We start from the raw sequence: 18,632 nt of genomic DNA, 5'->3' as shown, positions 1-18,632 counted from the left end.
TTTCCTGTCTTCTTTTCTTCCTTCCCTCCTTACTTCATTCATGGCTTCCTTTCCTGGCTTTCTCTTCCTTTTATTTCTCTTCCTTCCTTCCTTCCTTCCTTCCTTCCTTCCTTCCTTTATTATGTTTTTTTCTTCCTTCCTTCCTTCCTTCCTTCCTTCTTTCCTTCCTTCCTTTCTTCCTTCCTTCTTTTCTTCCTTCCCTCCTCACTTCATTTATGTCCTTCTTTCCTGTCTTTCTCTTCCTTTTATCTCTCTTTTTTCCTTCCTTCCTTCCTTCATTAATGTTTTTTCTTCCTTCCTTCCCTCCTTCCATCCTTTCTTGTTTTCTTTCTTTCATTCTTGTTTTCATTTCTGCCTCATTTCCTTTCTTTTTCTGTCTTCCTTTCCTCCTCACTTCATCAATGTCTTCCTGTCCTGTCGTTGTCTTCATTGTCTTCTTTCTTTCTTTCTTTCTTTCTTTCTTTTTTTATCTTTCTTGTGTTTTTCCTTTCTTTCTTCCCTCCTCACTTCACATGTCCTCCTTTCTTAGCTTTCTCTTCCTTTTTCTTTCTTCCTTTCTTTCTTTTTACTTTCTTTTATTCTTCATTTATCTTATCTTCTTCCTTCATTTCTTCCTCTGTTCCTTCTTTCTTTTCCTTTTTTCTTTTCTTTCCTGTCTTCTTTCTTTCCTTTCTCACTCCTTGCCTTTCTTTCATTTATTTTTGTTTCTTTCTTATGTTCTTTCATTCCTAACTTTCCAATACTCTATTTATAACTCTGTAGTCGCATCTGAACTATGAAATCCAATTAATATCCTAATACCATCTTCTCAGTATCATAGCAACTAGAAATGTCTTCAAAAGGACATCTGTGTATATTCATGTGTGTGTGTGTGTGTGTGTGTGTGTGTGTGTGTATGTGAGCTAGATAAAACTGTTAAGTCAGGGCTGCTAAAAACGGAAGGTTTGCCATGGCAATCTGTATTTTGCTGAGACACACATCACGATGCTTTAAAAAGCAGCAGAGAAAACTTTCACCAGGGATGAATTTAGATTTCCAACATCTTTCTCCCTATGAAAGCGAAGCACAGGGCTAAACAGAGAGGAAGTATGTTAAACCAGCGAAGTCAACACAGACTAGCTGGTAACATTTACGAGCTTTCCATCCAGATTTTTGTCACGGTGTCTCTAAACACTGGCAATGATTTATCAGATCTGATCAAATAAAATTGAGGACACTCGTTCCATCGCTCAAAGCCTCTTTTAGCTTTGTTTAGATTGTTTATGTGATATAAATAGCCCAGTTTGGAGACTTTTAATTAGTGCTGGCTTGGTATTGAAACCCTAGAAAAAAGATAAAGAGAGAGAGAAAGAAATCAGACAAAAGACCACTCTTAAAAAAACAGTCATTAATTTTGCTTTCAGCATTAAGATTTTTTGTCCAAAAAGTACAAGAAGGAAGTAGTACATTATGACTATTTTTGGTATGAAATAATATATTTTTATTTCTATTTACATTTAAAATAATTTGACCTGCTATGCGAAAATATACTATATTGAATAAATTCTGTATCTGAATTATTGAAATTAATTCATGTACGTCATAATAATGAATAAAGTTTCAAATACAGCTTCATACTGTATTAAACACCCAAGGCATGAAAAAGCATGAGCTTTCTTATGACACCAGTATTGTTGTTGTAGGGCATGAACAGTCGGCCTTCTCCCACACTCCGTCTTGTGGTACTGTAATATTCGATTAAGCTTGCCGGCCTCAATGCACCATAAATTATTTAAGTGTATTTTCTCTATGGCAGCTCAGGTAATAACATCTTTGTAGAGTCCTGGGGCTTTCTCGCCCCACAAAGAAGAGAGTTTTATTTGATCCACGTCTCCTCTCATCTAATTTTATTGATGCAGATGTCCCAGTTTTTCTTTATCAGAGGCAAATCTGCTTGGTTAAAGTTCAGACAGTTTCTGTTAAAGATTCACACTGTGGGTCACGTCGTGTGGTTGCAGAGACCCCATCAGTGTAACCATGTTTACCGGCTGCTGCCGCGCTGCGATTTATACTGTACATCAAGTCATTTACTGAATGCACCGAAGTACAGTACAGTTACAGTAGATGATATTGACAGAGTCATATTGAGCATTCCTTAAAGCATGCAAGTAAAATAGGAAACTATTAGTGCTGGGCAAAGATGAATCACGATTAATAGATACAAAATAAAAGTGATTTTTTTGCATAATGTATATGTGTGTATTGTGTGTTATTATTATGTATATTTAACCACACACATATACATATATTCATTTCAGAATTTTTGTGTATATATATATATATATATATAAATCACTTTTATTTTGTATGTGATTAATTGCAAATAATCTTTGCCCATCACTATCATTTTCTTGAAAAATGTATGAGTGTGTTTGTTTTTAGCTAACATCAGCTGTGCACAAACGTGCATGTCGTACATTTGTGACCCTGGACCACAAAACCATAAGTTGCACGGGTGTATTTGTAGCAATAGCTAACAATACATTGTATTTTTTATATGCAAAAATCATAAGAATAATTATGTATAAGGTATTTTGTAAATTTGCTTTTATAAATATATCAAAAATGTATTTATCATTAGTAATGTTTGTTGCTAAGGACTTCATTTGGACAACTTTAACTCTTTCCCCGCCATTGACAAGATATCTCGTCAATTAAGAGAAAACATTTGCATTAAAAAACATGCTCCTGGTAAATTTTTATGTTAATCTTCAGTACCGCGATTTTCCATTAGATGGCAATTACCCAATTTATAAAAAACAAGCAAAAACGTTATTTACCAATTTTAAACTCTTCGTTCAGAATCTGATCTCTAACAAAAATCTTTCACAAAAATTCCATTATTTTAGCCTTTGCTAAAAAAATTGTATTCTGAAACAAAATACCCATATTTAAGAATTTATAAGCAGAGAAAAAATATAGATAGGATGAAAAAAATCCTGTTTTGTTTGATTATTGTTTGTTTGAAAGCAGAGGGCCTGTACTTTCATTTAATATATTTGTATGTTTATATTTTTTTAGAAGAAAATTTTCCTGGAAGCGATTTTGTGAAACTTTTGTGCACTGTAAAAAATTTCCGTAGAAATTGCAGCTGGGTTGCCGGTAACTTCCGTAGATTTAAATTTATGTTTTTTACTGGCAACATTTTGTTCAAAGTTAAATGAACATTAAACATTTACAAGTCTATGTCTTTATAGAATAAAACTAGAAAAACAGCATCAAGCAAAACATTCTGGGAAACAAAATCTGAAGCAAAAAACAGAAAAAGGTTGCTGATGATTTCTGGTTCCCAGAATGCTTTGCATGAGGTTGTTATTGTGTAGTTTTATTCTGTAAAGATAAAGACTTGTTAATATTTAAAATTTATTTTACTTTAAACAAACTCTTGCCAGTAAATAACATAAATTTAAATCTACGGTAAATTACCGGCAACCCAGCTGCAATAACATTGTAATTTCTACGGATTTTTTTACAGTGTGAAAATCACAAAAAAATGCTGGCTGGTAACATTTCAAAAAAATGGCTGGTGGGGAATGAGTTAAAGGCAATTTTCTTAATATTTTCAGATATTGTTGTTATATCTCGACCATATTGTCCTATCCTATGGTAAGCTTATTTATTCTATTTATTTATAATTAAAAAAAAACTACTCTTATGACTACTTTTGTGGTCTAGGGTCACATTTACTCTATATTGTAAGATTATAATGAGATATATGATGGGACATAATAATATATGAATATAATTAAAAATATTTTTAGTATTAAGGAACCTTTAAAAAATTAAACGTGGTTTTATTATAGTAATTGTGTGATGCCATGTTTTTGCCTATTGATTACCATTTGCAAACCCATGATTTTACCACAAAAACATTTGTATACCAATATAAGGTACCAAAATGTACTTTTGAGGTACTAAAATGCACTATTTGCTACCAATATGTATGTCTGAGGTACTATGAAGACCTTTATAGGTGCAAAGGTATACTTTTTGAAACAGTACCTCCCTTGTGACCATTTCTTTTTTAAATATTTTTTTCTGGCAATGTACTGTAGCAAAACCTCTAGCAAAAAATACGAACAAAAGTGTGTCTTCCTGACTTTTAAATACTTCTATTTCAGTTTATTGTTAACTATTATTACACGTTGCTTTCGTTATTGCTTGGTTTGAACTGTAGTCTGCTTGCTAAGCTTCTGGACCTTAAGGAAGACCAGGGGAGTCTTTAAAAGACCATCATTATTTTTAACTAATGGTCTAGATATTACTAACTCCACCTTTAATGTTCAGGAGCTGCGGTCTTCTTTAATAGTCTGTTGTAAATCACATCAATTACAGTAACTGTCAAAAGACTGTGTGCTGCCTCATTTGATAGACAAGCCCAAACTGCTTAAGTTAACTACACTATGCTGTTATGGTAGATTTACATGATATTTTTATAGGAAATCTTAGCTGATTCTGGACCAGTCAGTATGGATATAAGCTCACATTGGTAGACAGAGGAAATATGCTTTCACAAATGAGCACAGGATTATGAAACACAAATCTCTTTTTTATTTTGCAGAAAAGGGCCGCTTCTTTCGTTTTCGTCTGCTGGCTCCGCTAAGCATGCTGGGAGTGAGTAAGCAGTCTCTACCCCAGGAAGACCCAGACGAGGTGACCATCCATTCAGCCGATCAGAATGAGAAACATTCGTCCTGCTCGTCATCCGTCTCTCTTTCCCTCTCTCCGCGTGAACTCCACCCACCCACCGGTGAAAGCTGTAGCCCCTCTTACGGAAATGACACCCGGGCTCTGATTGGTCAGAGTTATTTGGGGTCGTGCTCACCAATCTCAGGGCCACAGGATCACTCGTCTCCACGGGGCCCCTGGGAACGGGTGGACCCTCGGGAGCCTATATTTTCTGCGTCGCGCAGGGCATCGCGGGCCAGTATGTGCACGTTTAAGAGAGCATCATCTACGCACGATTTAGAAGGACTCGGCACACAAACACAGAGGACGTACCGTGATCGGCATGCTAGTGAAGGTATACACACTCAAACATGTATAAATTCACAGACAGTATGATGGGAATCAGCTTTTTAAGCATTATTTAATATGTGGCTAATTGGGACAGTAACACTTTACTTGAATGGGTGTTCATAAGACTGACATGACACCTTCATAATCATGACATGACGTGTCATGAACATAAAGGAGATTTTAAGTGTCATTTGTTCAATAATGTCATTTTTAATGCAAAACTGACATTGTTTTGAATTGTCTTTGTTATGACAACTTGACATAAACCAATACAACACAACTTGTCATAAATCTGACATAGAAGAAAAAACTAACTAAACATAAAATCAATTTAATGTAATGTAATTAACTTTGCAGCGATATGGACCCAAAAAACTTAAAAAACATTATGAACTGAAGAATATTCATGATGTTGTTATAAAACAATTTGACAGAGTATTAACGCTTAATGACATTTTAATCAGAAAATATATTTGTACCACTGTAGTTGAGGTCAAGAAAAATATTCATGACGTTGTTATAAAATGACAGCGTATTAACACTTAATGACATTTTAATGACAAATTCAATTTGTATCACTGGTAAAAAGTGTATTGATGTTATGATGTATTGGTTAATGTCAAGTTGTCATAACAAAGACATTTCAAACAATGTCATCTTTGCATTAAAATGACATAATTGAATGAATGACACTTAATGACAGTTGTCATAAACGTGCATAAAGTCTTATGAAGGTGTTATGTCAGTCTTATGAACACCCCTTTAAGTAAAGTGTTACCATTGTGACTCACATATTATTATAAATTATCCCTAAACTCCATTGGAGCTTATTGGAACTATTGGAACAATTACTATTTACAGATTTGTCAGATACTTTTATCCAAAGCATTTAAGATATGCATTCAAGATATACATTTTATCACTATGTGTGTTACCTGAGAGTCTTACCTTTAACCTTTGTGTTGCTCAAATGCTCTGTCAATTGAGCTACATGGACGCTACATGTGAATAGGCTAAAATACACATAAAATCAGTTGTTTTTAATTGTGATTTTGACCTGTTTAATTTAAATATACAAATGTTTCTTATTACATATACACTATTTATTTGAATTAATGCTAATATAATTGATTAAGGGAATATAAAATTATAAATTAAATGCCTATAGTTCTGTCTGTTTTAATGACAATTTTTTGGTTTTGTCAAAAATAAACACGTCTTGGTTACCAAAAAAAATGATTTCAGGCCAAAATCACAAAAAAGTGTAAATTCAATGTAGCATAAAAATTAAGCCTATTTTGCATTTTGACATTTCATAACAATTAAGCACAAATTTTCCTACAATTATCGTTATCGTAATGCTTTTTTACTTTTACTGTAACAGTGATGCTTTGCATGTTTTGTTAAGCATAGCTCTACATGTACACTGTAAAAAGGAAAAGTTGGATTAACTTAAAAAATTACTTCAATTAATAACACCTAACACCATTTAAATGTTTTTCTACTTAAATATTTTTCCTTTAAGTAATAATTAAATATTTAAGATGTTACCAATTAAAGTTAAAAAAGTCACCTTAAATTTTTCACTTAAAGTGAAATTAAATGTTTATAAAACTTTATTTTACCAGTTAAAGTAACTTTTTAAGTAGAGCAGCTTTCACTTTTTACAGTGAAAAAGACAGCGTGACAAATAACCATGATGTATAAATTTTTTAAATTATTTATTATTATTATAATATAATATTATTGTATTATTATTATTATTATTATTATTATTATTATTATTTAATAAAGTAATACACAAAATACCACAATGCTAAAACGATCCTTTTATGGAGTTTAAATGTTCTTGACAGGTCTCGTCTCTGTATACCCATCAAGAAGTTTTTCTTGGGTTTTTCTATTCTGGTGACTTTTTGTAATGTTGCACCTGCAACGATATCAACTCTAAAACACTTATGCTGCATTTACACCAACCATCAAAACTGGTGTCTACCGCTTGAACAGTTTGAATGCATTCACGCGTCTAGAGCGTCAGAGCCGAAATCCGCTTTTTGTGGGAGGAGCAAGTGCTATGCCGTTGTCTGTTTGCAAGATGGCTAATGTTGATTGTGCATTTATCGAGAGAGTTACCGGTTTGTATTTGGTCACCTTACTATAGGCGGCGCGGGTCGATAAACGTCACGTGACTCAAAAGTTAAATGTGTATTTACAACTTACCAGGTTGCCCAATGTCCTCACTGACACTCTTTCAAGGGAGGTCCTTTTTATTCCTGTCTCTATAGAAATAAGAACTTGTGTCGTATAGCTCCAGGTGACTGCTCACGGACAATATCAAGCCTTCATGCTAAATGAGTGACTCCGCGTTCCCAAAAAAGTTCACATTTTTCAACTTGGGCAGCAGCCGCAAATTCGCGTCCAAAGCAAAATGCACTAAAAGACCTCCAGACGCGCGTCAACGCGTCTTCACATTGACTTAACGTTGAAATCACTTCGGCTTGACGCCTCTACCGCGGCTGGTGTAAACGCAGCATTACACTCACGCACATTATAAGCACTCTTTCAAATCTCACCCGTCACTGCTGCTTGGAACTGCCTTTCACTGTCTGTTGCTATATTTCTCTCTTTTCACCATCTGTACTCTATTGCTGTCTCAGATAATGGGCGTAATATTAAAGGTAACAAAGCTGATAAACAGCACGTGCCTGTCTGCCTGCCTGCCTGCCTGTGTGAAGCATGCTCAGGCTGAAACTGAATGCTACTGAATTACCCAGAATGCTCTAACACATCCAAAACACCTACGAAATTACCCAATAATAGGTTTGTGTGTATAACAAACGGACACTCGAAGAGAGATTTGCATGCATTTTATAAATGTCACATGAAAGTGCATGGGATGAAATACAGCAGTTGCTGTACAGTATTTAAATCAATACTGAAGAGCTAAGAATGAGCTTTTTGCAGCTTCTTCTTTCTCTTTGTCTCATCTCTCTCTCTCTCTCTCTCGTTGTTTTTTTTACACTGAAGTGTTTTTTCACCCATCCAGTTGTATTCTGTTGTAGAATGGATTGTTTAAATACTTGTGACTTTGTTGTACAGTTAATCCTTTCATTTCAATTCAGTGACCTGTTTACGTCATACATTTCTTGATACTATATTGTCTCCTGACCTTTGACCTTTTGACTATCAAACGTTAAATTGCTTCTTTACTTCCCCTTCCTCTTTCTTTTGCTCTCTTCTCATTGGCTAGTATCACGCTCTTGGATGGCTGGGGGTATGGCTAGAGCTTCTCTTTATTCATCAGTTTGCATGTCTCTGTCGTCTGTTCGTCTCCCGTCTTTGTGTTTACGATTGACTATACTGTGTTGATGGTTTAAAAATATTGCTTTAGATAATCATAGATTGTAAATAGAGTGTGTCGTTTTGGTGTGCATGTGTCCTTCAGGTCCATTTAATCAGATCAGGTCCAGTCTGTTGGGCTCCACGTCTGACTCAAACCTCAATAAGTACAGCACCATCAACAAGATCCCTCTCATCACCCTGAACTTCTCCGAGACCAATAATGACAAGCGAGCATCTTCTCCGCATTCCTCTGAGAAAACCATTATCGCACCAAAGGTCAAGGATCGGACACACAACGTTACAGAGAAGGTCACACAGGTGAGAGACGAACATTTTTTTACTTGTATAAATGTGGTAAACCCCAAAATGAACAAAGTGGTCTTGCATACACTATTTGAAATGGTACAGTAACCTTTTTTTTTATTAGAAAATCAAACATTTTTATTTTTATTATCGAGAGAAAAGGCATGTATGGACTATAACTATTGTAAATCTACTGTATATAAAGATTCACCAAATGTAAAGGGAAAGTGACCGTTTACTTTTTTAATACATTTTTCTTGCACAATTTGTGACCCTGGACTACAAAACCAGTCATAACATCATCTATAATAAGCTTTCCAATGATGTATGGTTTGTAAGAATAGGACACATATTACTAATGAGAAATACATTTTATATGTATTTTTGTAGGAAATTTACAAAATATCTTCATGGAACATGATATTTACTTATGCCAAAAATCATTAGGATATTAATATAAGATAAGAAAATCGATAATGTTGACTCATACAATGTATTTTTGGCTATTGCTACAAATATATCCGTGCTACTTACGGCTGGTTTTGTGGTCCAGGGTCACATTTATATTTAATGAACCTTATTCCAGAGGAAAAAATTTTGTGTTTTTTAAACACATAAAATACATTATTAATAAATACAGTACCAATAGCCAAATACGGTAGGCATTTTGGTATTATTATTTAAACCAGGGGTAAAGACAAAGGGCCCTATCATACACCCGGCGCAATGCGCGACACAAGTGTCTTTTGTTAGTTTCAATTCGGCGCAATTATCATTTTCACGTTTAGTGCAACATTGTTTAAATAGAAAATGCATTTGCGCCCAATTTTGCGCCAATGGGCGTTCTGGTCTGAAAACGAGGTGTGTTCAGGCGCATTGTTGGCGCGTTGCTATTTTGAGGCAACTAAAATAGACTACGCCATTGACCAACAAAAACCTGCTCTAAAGTCAATGACGCATTGTTTTTGATATTTAATGAGCGGGTTCGTAATACAGGACGACAATGGATGTGCAGCAGAACACAACCCTTTATAGAATATAAAAAATTAAAGCATTAAAATGTAAAGTTTTTTTGGAGTCTCTTGGACATAAATGAGGACCGATTATGAGACGTTAGAAGGCGTAAAGAGGTGTTTTAACTGTAGCCTGGTAAGTAAACAAATGTTTTGCGTTAAACAAATGCAAATATTGCATTTAGTCTAATTTTTTTTTTAAATGCTACCCCACGGATTTATTGTATATGATGACACTGTATCTGTGGATATGGTGAGACTAGAAACATTATTTTTAGAGTACAACCTTTTCTTACATACTTGTAAATTATTTTTTGATGATGTTGGATATTCATACATTTACAGCAATTAAAAGCTGTAACAATTTCAATACAAATGAAAACAACACAATTATTTAACATTAATTTTAAACTGGTGGTCTTCTTTCTCCACTTTGTTTTTCAGTTTCCAAAGTACGTCATATAAATAGCAATTAGACATAGCGCCAGCGCAACTGGCTTTTACAGGGGATGAGAGCTGAGATTCTCATTGGTTTATTGCACGTTACGCCCAAAACACACCCATTACTCATTAAGAGAATAGGAACAACCCTTTTCGACCATGCGCACGGCGCACAAACCATTTTTCCAGTCGTTAAATGTGGAATCAGACACGTCCCTTTAGACCGTGCGCTAAAATAGGGCCCAAAATGTTAAATTCTCATTATTTGTAAATTGTTTTGTATAAAAGCGACTACTAAAGGAATAAATGTAAATGTACTCGAAAACTACTGGACAGTGGGCTTCAAGGACTACATTTACTATAGTCTGGTTTTAGACTACTGGATGGTAATGCAGTCTTTCTTAAAGGAACAGTATGTAGGATTGTGGCCAAAACTGGTACTGCAATCACAAAACTTGTGGCTAAAACTGGTACTGCAATCACACAACTGGTGGCCAATACACAACATGACAACATAAACATCAGTTGAGGGCTGCAACTCCACTTTTTAAATGACAATATCCTGGCCGGACCACTGTTGTCAGTGATATAAGTATTTAAAATGAACATGATTTCTTAATGTCTTGTGACATATCAGGGCCGTTTTATGATTTATTGATATACATTTCTTACATACTGTTCCTTTAAATCCTGTTAATATTTAATGCTCTAATGTAATCTTAACATGACTACAATCAATTTTATGGTTAAAAATAAATATAGATTTACGAAGGAAAAATAATTGTTACCGCAGTAAATACTGAGATGCTCTTAAAGGTGAACCTGACTTTCAGCCTCCATATACTGCTTGGAAAATGTTCAGGTTCATATTCAGGTTAGGCTTCATATTATAAATGATTTCTGCTATGCTGTTTTTCACGGTGCAAGATATCATTTTAGTAAACCTAAATAGTTTCAGTTAGACTAAAGTTAAAATAGACATATAGTATAAGCTGTTTCTCCATAACAGTGTAACAAATTATCATATACGTAACCCACACAATGTCAGTTCGTAGCTCTTTCACATGGTGGCTAATTCATACAAATATGACTGTTTTAGTAATGTTTTAATAGACTTGGCTCAATTTTCTCTCTTTCTATCATTTTTTTCTCTTTCACTCCCACCTCTTCTCTTGCTTTCTTTTTAACAGTATTTGTTTGTTTGTCACATTATAGACATGTTGCCTATAACTAACCAGATGGCCAGTTACACACACACACACACAGATGGCTCGTTTCATCTTATTCATTCATTGTATCGTGCTGGTTGAAGACTTGGGTCTTGGCATTTAAAACACAGCCTCCCACGCACATGAACCTTTGTGCCAAACGTGACTTAGCTCTCTATGATCGATACCATTTTTTAAAGTCCCCCTGTGTTGAAATGTAAGGTTTTATTGTTGTTGTTTATATGTCTATGTGGTGTTTTTAATATGCTTTAAGACAAACTTAATCATTCAACAGCGTTGCGGAGTATTTTCCCCATAAAATAGAAAATTTCCAATGACAGTGGTTTAAAATTCTACATAACAAACATGCAACCAATAACGTCAAACAGTTAAACGAGTGGATCAGGCAGTCTGAGCCATAGATATAAATGCAGCATAGACTTGCCACTGAAATGCTGCTTCAGCTCTACTCACATGCTGCTCACACGTGCAGTGTGAATGCTTTAACGTGTTAACATCAACGTCGAAAAACTCTCGTACGCATTGTGAAACTATCAGCTATGTGTCTAGAACTGTCAAAAGCAGCATCTATGTACATATAAAGAGTTTGGTTCCAAAACGCAATAAATCCATTTTGACTAATTTCGGAAAAATGTGTTTTCTATACCAAGATGAAAACCACTATTTTCTGTTACAAACTTTCACATAGCATCTTTAGGTTAGAATGACATTAAACATTCAAATCCATAATTTGATTTTCAAAGATTTATTATGAAAACTGATTATGTTTTTCCGCAAAATGCAATAAATTCAAGTGTTTTTTCCAAAAGGCTATAAATCTATTGAATGAATATATAAATGTGCATTCATCTTTGCCATGTTATATTCATTTAGTTGACTAGTGGTATACACTGATGATTAAAAAAATAAACTTTAATGTTTTTAACCAAAACACTTGCTTTGTCATATTAAGAACACTGTCATTGTTGCCGTCATCCTTGGGACATCGTCGCTGAACTTTTTTTTGACAGCGATCAGCTGTAAAATGTTTTGGTCCTGCTCGATTTTAATTGACTTTGAGTAAAATAATGTAAAGTTTTTCATAAGATCCCCTGGGGTCAATGTGTTAGCATGACAGAAGCTTGATGCTGTAGTTTGAGAACAAGCAACAGCTGGCATTTTTCCTTGCCCGAGTGCCTCTCATGTAAATTATTTGATTTTGATGGCTTACGTTTCTTCCCCGCCACAGAAAACCACCACACAGGTTTATTAATGCCATCAAAAGTATTATTTTGTTTTTGTTTGTTTGTTGATCACGAAGTACAAAGTAGATGAGAAAAACTAGGATTCTGTGTGTATTCAACGCGCCGCCATTTAATGTTTACAATGCGTGGAATTGTGCGCTGTGATTTGTTGAGCGGATTTATTGCATTCTGCAGAGAAGGAAGACGGGCGTTTATCGCGTTTTGGGATAAAAGGGAGAAAAAATGACAAAATAACACGTCGGATATCGGATTTTGCATAAACATTACGAATTTACTTTTTAATACTGACCTTATACAATACTGATTTTGGCGGTAACTCGTTTTTTTTTTAATGACGTTTATTGCGTTTTGGAACCAAACTCTTCATACATATATGGTCTCAGTTCGTGTTATTAAGTGGAGGTGGGAACTAATTTGCATATTCATTGATCCGCATATACTAATTGAGCGATTAGTCAAGGGTGTAGAGTTACATTCAAGCTATTTTAAGGCATGAAGCAGTACACTTTAAATTAAAGGGATAGTTCGCCCAAAAATGAAAATTCTGTCATCATTTACTCACTCTCATGTTGTTACAAACCTGTATACATTTCTTTGTTCTGATGAACATGAAGGAAGATATTTTGAGGAATGTCTGTAACCAAACCGAACATTTCTCTAAAAGATATTAACCAAACTGTTTGTGAGCCCCATTCACTTCCATAATAGGAAAAAAGAATACTATTGTAAGGAGTCCAAATATGACCCCATCCATCCGTTTGGCCCAACGACGGAATCCAAACGAAGGGTAATAGCGCGTTCAGTCTTTTCCGGCGCTTGCAAGTGACGTTTAGGCATTTATGCAATTTTGTATTATTATCTGACTCCAAGATAATGTTAATATTAATTGGATTGATGATTACTTTTACAGTTACAGAATTTGGGTGGATGTTTGGTTATTCTTGTTTAGCCCTACTTGTTATTGCATCCGTTCATTCGGCTACTCATGTCGCTTTGGACTCACGCACCGGCCGTTTATTAATATTTAATAATCATGCGGGCCCACGATCACAACCGAATCAGGCTTGGTCGCTGCTAGAGGTTTGACCATATGTTCAGAAGGCCGCCTTTTATGCGTGCTCATCTCTGAACATACTTTATTTAGTCCCCATAGAGGTGCAACTTAATTATTACAATATTTATTTCTAACCAGAGGCTCACGACCACTATCATAAAACAAACTGACCGTCTTCTCCAATGATAGCTTTGTATAATCGTGACATAATTTAATATGCAACTTAGATAGATTAATATTGAAATAACCAGAGGTTGAGGCTCATCTGATTTAGAGTGGTCAGACAACATTTACTTGTTACTCTAAACAGGAAATTAGCCTCCACGCATCTAATTTAACTTAAACTAGCGCCAAGTGCTAGTCGGATCTCCAAAATCCTCCGCTGATGTACTACTATGCCATCTAGTCTGGGATTTTGTTCCGGTACTAGCCTGATTTTCAGACGTTGCGGAAACAAGGATACATCGTAATTTACTAATCATGTCAATAACTTTCGTAGCCGCAGAATAAATCCAAACATAACAATTTATTAACCAGGTAAGGAAAAACATAATTCAGAAGCCAATTTACATTCCAATTCAAATACAAAACAAACGAAAAACCATTGCATACCTGGTAAGGAGATGAAGATCTGGTTACAGATTCCTCAAAATAAAATAAAAATACATGATGCTATATCAAAGATACAGCATCATGGGGTGCATTTCTAGATATTGAAAGTCCCGCCTAAATCTTGTACACATCTCCTTAAATAACCAGAGAACAAAGCATATAGGAATTTGGTACTGATTGGTTGTTGTAAAACTAAGGGCTGTCCTTAATCTGTATACAGTGGGTGATTGGTTTATGCTTGGAATGGGAGGTGTCTATTAACATTGAATGAAGTTTCACATATACTTTAACATTATATTCTGTTGTTATATGGGTGAGACCATTGTAACCACTTGCAATGAGATATTTCAATGAAAAAACAAATAAGATACAGATTTTAGATTCTTTGTGCATGTAGCATTTCATATACAGTTTGCTTTGAGACAATAAGAATACAAATGTATGACACCCTAAAGGTGTGTCTTTGAAACCCAAATGTTTCTCGGTGGGAAGTCCACTGTGAATCGTAGAGAGTTGCTTTCCCGAGCACTCACGTTGCCCCCATGCAGTATCCTTTGGGGAGGTGCTATATTTATTCAGGAAATTGTCTTACACTATGGAAGTGAATAGGGCTCCCGAATGGTTTGGTTTCCAACATTTTTCTCAAAAAATCTTCCTATGTGTTCATCAGAACAAAGAAATGTATACAGGTTTGATGACAGAATTTTCATTTTTTTGGGGGGGTAAACTATCCCTTTAATGTCTTGATATCACACCCATGATGCGTTCTGAATGTATTATTTTGACTCTTTGACAATGTATGTAGCATTGACTTTTTGATTTGTGCAGGTATCTATTCAAAGCGTAACATTTGACTTGCTAGCTTCTGCCGCCCATGACTTCCCAGCTCAAACACAGACTCACACACTGACTAGCTGAAGGCATGGCAATTACTGTCACAGACAGAAATGGGAAATTGTCAAGGATAGAATCCCATTGCCTTTATTTTCCCTGTCTCTCTCTCTCTTTCTCGTAATACAGTAATAAGTGTTTTTCTGTGAGACATAATATATTGCAAATAATGATGCATACATTTGCTCAGTCAAGCGCAAGACTGGTCCTGTCTGTTCAAACTGGTTCCCTGATGGGAAGGACATAACAGACTGTTTGTATGTGCGTTCGTCTCTAACTGGGTTTTGTGCTGTGGTCCGTGATAAATTCCCTGCAGTCACCTCCCTGTCATCTAAGAGCTGGATCATGAAATTTCCAGCGTATTATTCTTACATATAATACTGGGTTCTGTGCAGAGTTTGATCAAAAAGGACAAATCTAAATTAGCTCAGAAAAATATTATTATTTGTTCCTGTATAGCTCAGTGGTAGAGCATTGCGTTTGCAGCGCAAAAGATCAATGGTTCGGACATACGAAACACAAATAATGAAAAAAGTATAGCTTGTAATGCACTGTAAGTCACTTTGGATATATGCGTCTGCCAAATGCATAAATATCCAACAATGTGTTAAAAACAACCCAGCATTTTATGTTGAAACCATCAAGAGTAGGTTAAATTTCAACTCAACGTGCTGGATTTGTCCCTTTTTGACCAAATGCTGGGTTGAAACTAATCCAGCATTTACATGTACTGATATTTTCTTTACTTTCACAAAATTTCCTTAAAGGGACACTACTTTTTTTAATGGGCTCATTTTCCAGCTCCCCTGGAGTTAAACATGTGATTTTTGCCGTTTTGGAATCCATTCGGCTGATCTCCGAGTCTGGCGCTGGCACTTTTGGCATGGCTTGGCATGGTCTATTGAATCTGATTAGGCCATTAGCATCGAGCCTAAAAATGACCAAAGAGTTTCGATATTTTTCCTATTTAAAACTTGACTCATCTGTAGTATTAACACCCCTGCTATTAAAAGTTACCAATGGGACTATTTTCGAGCGTTGCGTAATATCATTGTGCCTGCTTCAGCCATGTTACAACAGCAAGTCTTTGATTGTTACACCAGAATGAGAGTATAGTCATAGCCATATTTGCCTTGAAAATCGCAACTTTTAATTTTCCGTCTGTCTTACTACACGATGTAACTACAGAAGAGTCAAGTTTTAAATAGGAAAAATATCGAAACTCTTTGGTTATTTTTTAGCGTGATGCTAATAGTCTAATCAGATTCAATGGATTATGCTAAGGTATGCTAAAAGTGGTAGCGCCAGACCGACTGAATGGATTCCAAAATGGTAAAATCAAATGTTTAAATCTAGGGGAGCTGGAAAAATAGCCTATTTTCAAAAAAGTGTCCCTTTAAAGCTGAAGTTTTAGTCAATTTTCTGTTGAAAACAATATATTGTCCTATTGGTTAAAGGAATAGTCTACTCATTTTCAATATTAAAATATGTTATTACCTTAACTAAGAATTGTTGATACATCCCTCTATCATCTGTGTGCGTGCACGTAAGCGTTTAGAGATAAAGTTAGAAGTGACCAAACACATCAACGTTTTTCCTATTTAAGACGAGTAGTTATACGAGCAAGTTTGGTGGTACAAAATAAAACGTAGCGCTTTTCTAAGCGGATTTAAAAGAGGAACTATATTTTATGGCGTAATAGCACTTTTGGGAGTACTTCGACTCGCCTGAAAAGTCCGCTCCCCTTCTCACTCTCATAATGGGAGAGGGAGGGTGTTACTGCGCTGAGTCGAAGTACTCCCAAAAGTGCCACCACGCCACAACACGTAGCTCCTCTTTTAAATCCGCTTAGAAAAGCGCTACGTTTTATTTTGTACCACCAAACTTGCTCGTATAACTACTCGTCTTAAATAGGAAAAACGTTGATGTGTTTGGTCACTTCTAACTTCATCTCTAAATGGTACCATTGAATGAATGAATGGGGGGCTAAGCTAAATGCTATCGAAGTGTCGCAGCGCGCTCCAGCGCCCACGTGCACGCACACAGACGACAGAGGGATGCACCAACAACTCCCAGCCAAGGCAACAACATATTTTAATATTGAAAATGAGTAGACTATTCCTTTAATCAAATTGGGCAGTCATAGCCTAGTGGTTAGAGAGTTGGGCATGTAACCCGAGAGTTGCCGGTTTGAGTCTCATGACTAGCAGGTTGTGACTATGGTGCCCTTGGGCAAGGCACCTTACCCCCAACTGCTCCCCGGGCGCTGCAGTGACTGCTGCCCACTGCTCTAGGTTTGTGTGTTTTCACAACTTGCAGTGCGTGTGCGTGTACAGTACAAACCATCATTTCATGTACGAGTCACCACAAGCCTCTGATCTGATGTTGTGAAATAACCATTAAAAGATGTAAAATATAAATGCACCATTGTTGTCATAGTAACCATCGATCTCCTTGCTTCAGGTGTTGTCGCTAGGCGCCGACGTTCTTCCAGAATATAAGCTTCAGACGCCACGTATCGACAAGTTCACCATATTACACTCCAGCCCCTTCAAGGCCGTCTGGGATTGGCTGATCCTTCTGCTCGTCATCCACACCGCCATATTCACGCCCTACAGCGCCGCCTTCCTCCTCAACGACCTGGAGGAGCAGAAGAGGCGCGAGTGCGGCTACTCCTGCAGTCCTCTAAACGTGGTGGACCTCATGGTAGACATCATGTTCATCGTAGACATTCTGATTAATTTCAGGACTACATACGTCAACACCAACGAGGAAGTGGTCAGCCACCCGGCTAAGATAGCCGTGCATTATTTTAAGGGTTGGTTCCTTATAGATATGGTGGCGGCCATCCCCTTTGACCTGCTGATTTTTGGGTCAGGATCTGAGGAGGTTAGATGTGTGGATTCATTATTTATGTGGATTCATTTCAAGTTATAAAAGTGAGTTTTTATCTTTTTACATGATTTGCATATTTTTTTCAGACCACAACTCTGATTGGACTGCTGAAAACTGCCCGACTACTGCGGTTGGTCCGTGTGGCCCGAAAGCTGGATCGTTACTCGGAGTACGGAGCGGCTGTCCTCGTGCTCCTCATGTGTATATTTGCACTTATCGCTCATTGGCTGGCCTGCATATGGTACGCGATTGGCAACGTGGAGAAGCCATATCTCGGGCACACGATCGGCTGGTTGGATAATCTGGGGATGTCTATTGGAAAGCAGTATAATTATAGCGATCCCGCCTCCGGCCCGTCAATCAAGGACAAGTATGTCACCGCGCTGTATTTCACGTTCAGCAGCCTGACCAGCGTGGGCTTTGGAAACGTTTCACCGAACACCAACTCGGAAAAGATCTTCTCCATCTGTGTCATGCTCATTGGCTGTGGGTATCGCACCTTCGAAACACCTTACAGTATGTTTGTTTTGTGTGTAAATCCTGATTTCAT

At 36.4% G+C, this 18,632-nt stretch overlaps 1 protein-coding gene across 2 annotated transcripts in view; it reads left to right on the top strand.

Moving 5' to 3' along the window:
- Positions 1-18,632, top strand: part of LOC129450107 (voltage-gated inwardly rectifying potassium channel KCNH7) — a 52,252-nt gene that overhangs the window by 33,056 nt on the left and 564 nt on the right. The window contains exons 4-9 of one of the 2 annotated variants that reach the window (XM_055212584.2): positions 4,601-5,062; positions 7,716-7,736; positions 8,309-8,332; positions 8,504-8,718; positions 17,651-18,076; positions 18,169-18,568. In XM_055212584.2, the coding sequence (XP_055068559.2) occupies positions 4,601-5,062; positions 7,716-7,736; positions 8,309-8,332; positions 8,504-8,718; positions 17,651-18,076; positions 18,169-18,568 (1,548 nt within the window). The remainder of the gene's footprint in view (positions 1-4,600; positions 5,063-7,715; positions 7,737-8,308; positions 8,333-8,503; positions 8,719-17,650; positions 18,077-18,168; positions 18,569-18,632) is intronic. The other variant, XM_055212585.2, reaches the window with a different exon arrangement.

This window comes from Misgurnus anguillicaudatus, chromosome 8 (assembly GCF_027580225.2).
Source record: "Misgurnus anguillicaudatus chromosome 8, ASM2758022v2, whole genome shotgun sequence".
In the NCBI taxonomy this organism is placed as follows: Eukaryota; Metazoa; Chordata; class Actinopteri; order Cypriniformes; family Cobitidae; genus Misgurnus; species Misgurnus anguillicaudatus.
This window is presented reverse-complemented; position numbering and strand designations above follow the sequence as displayed.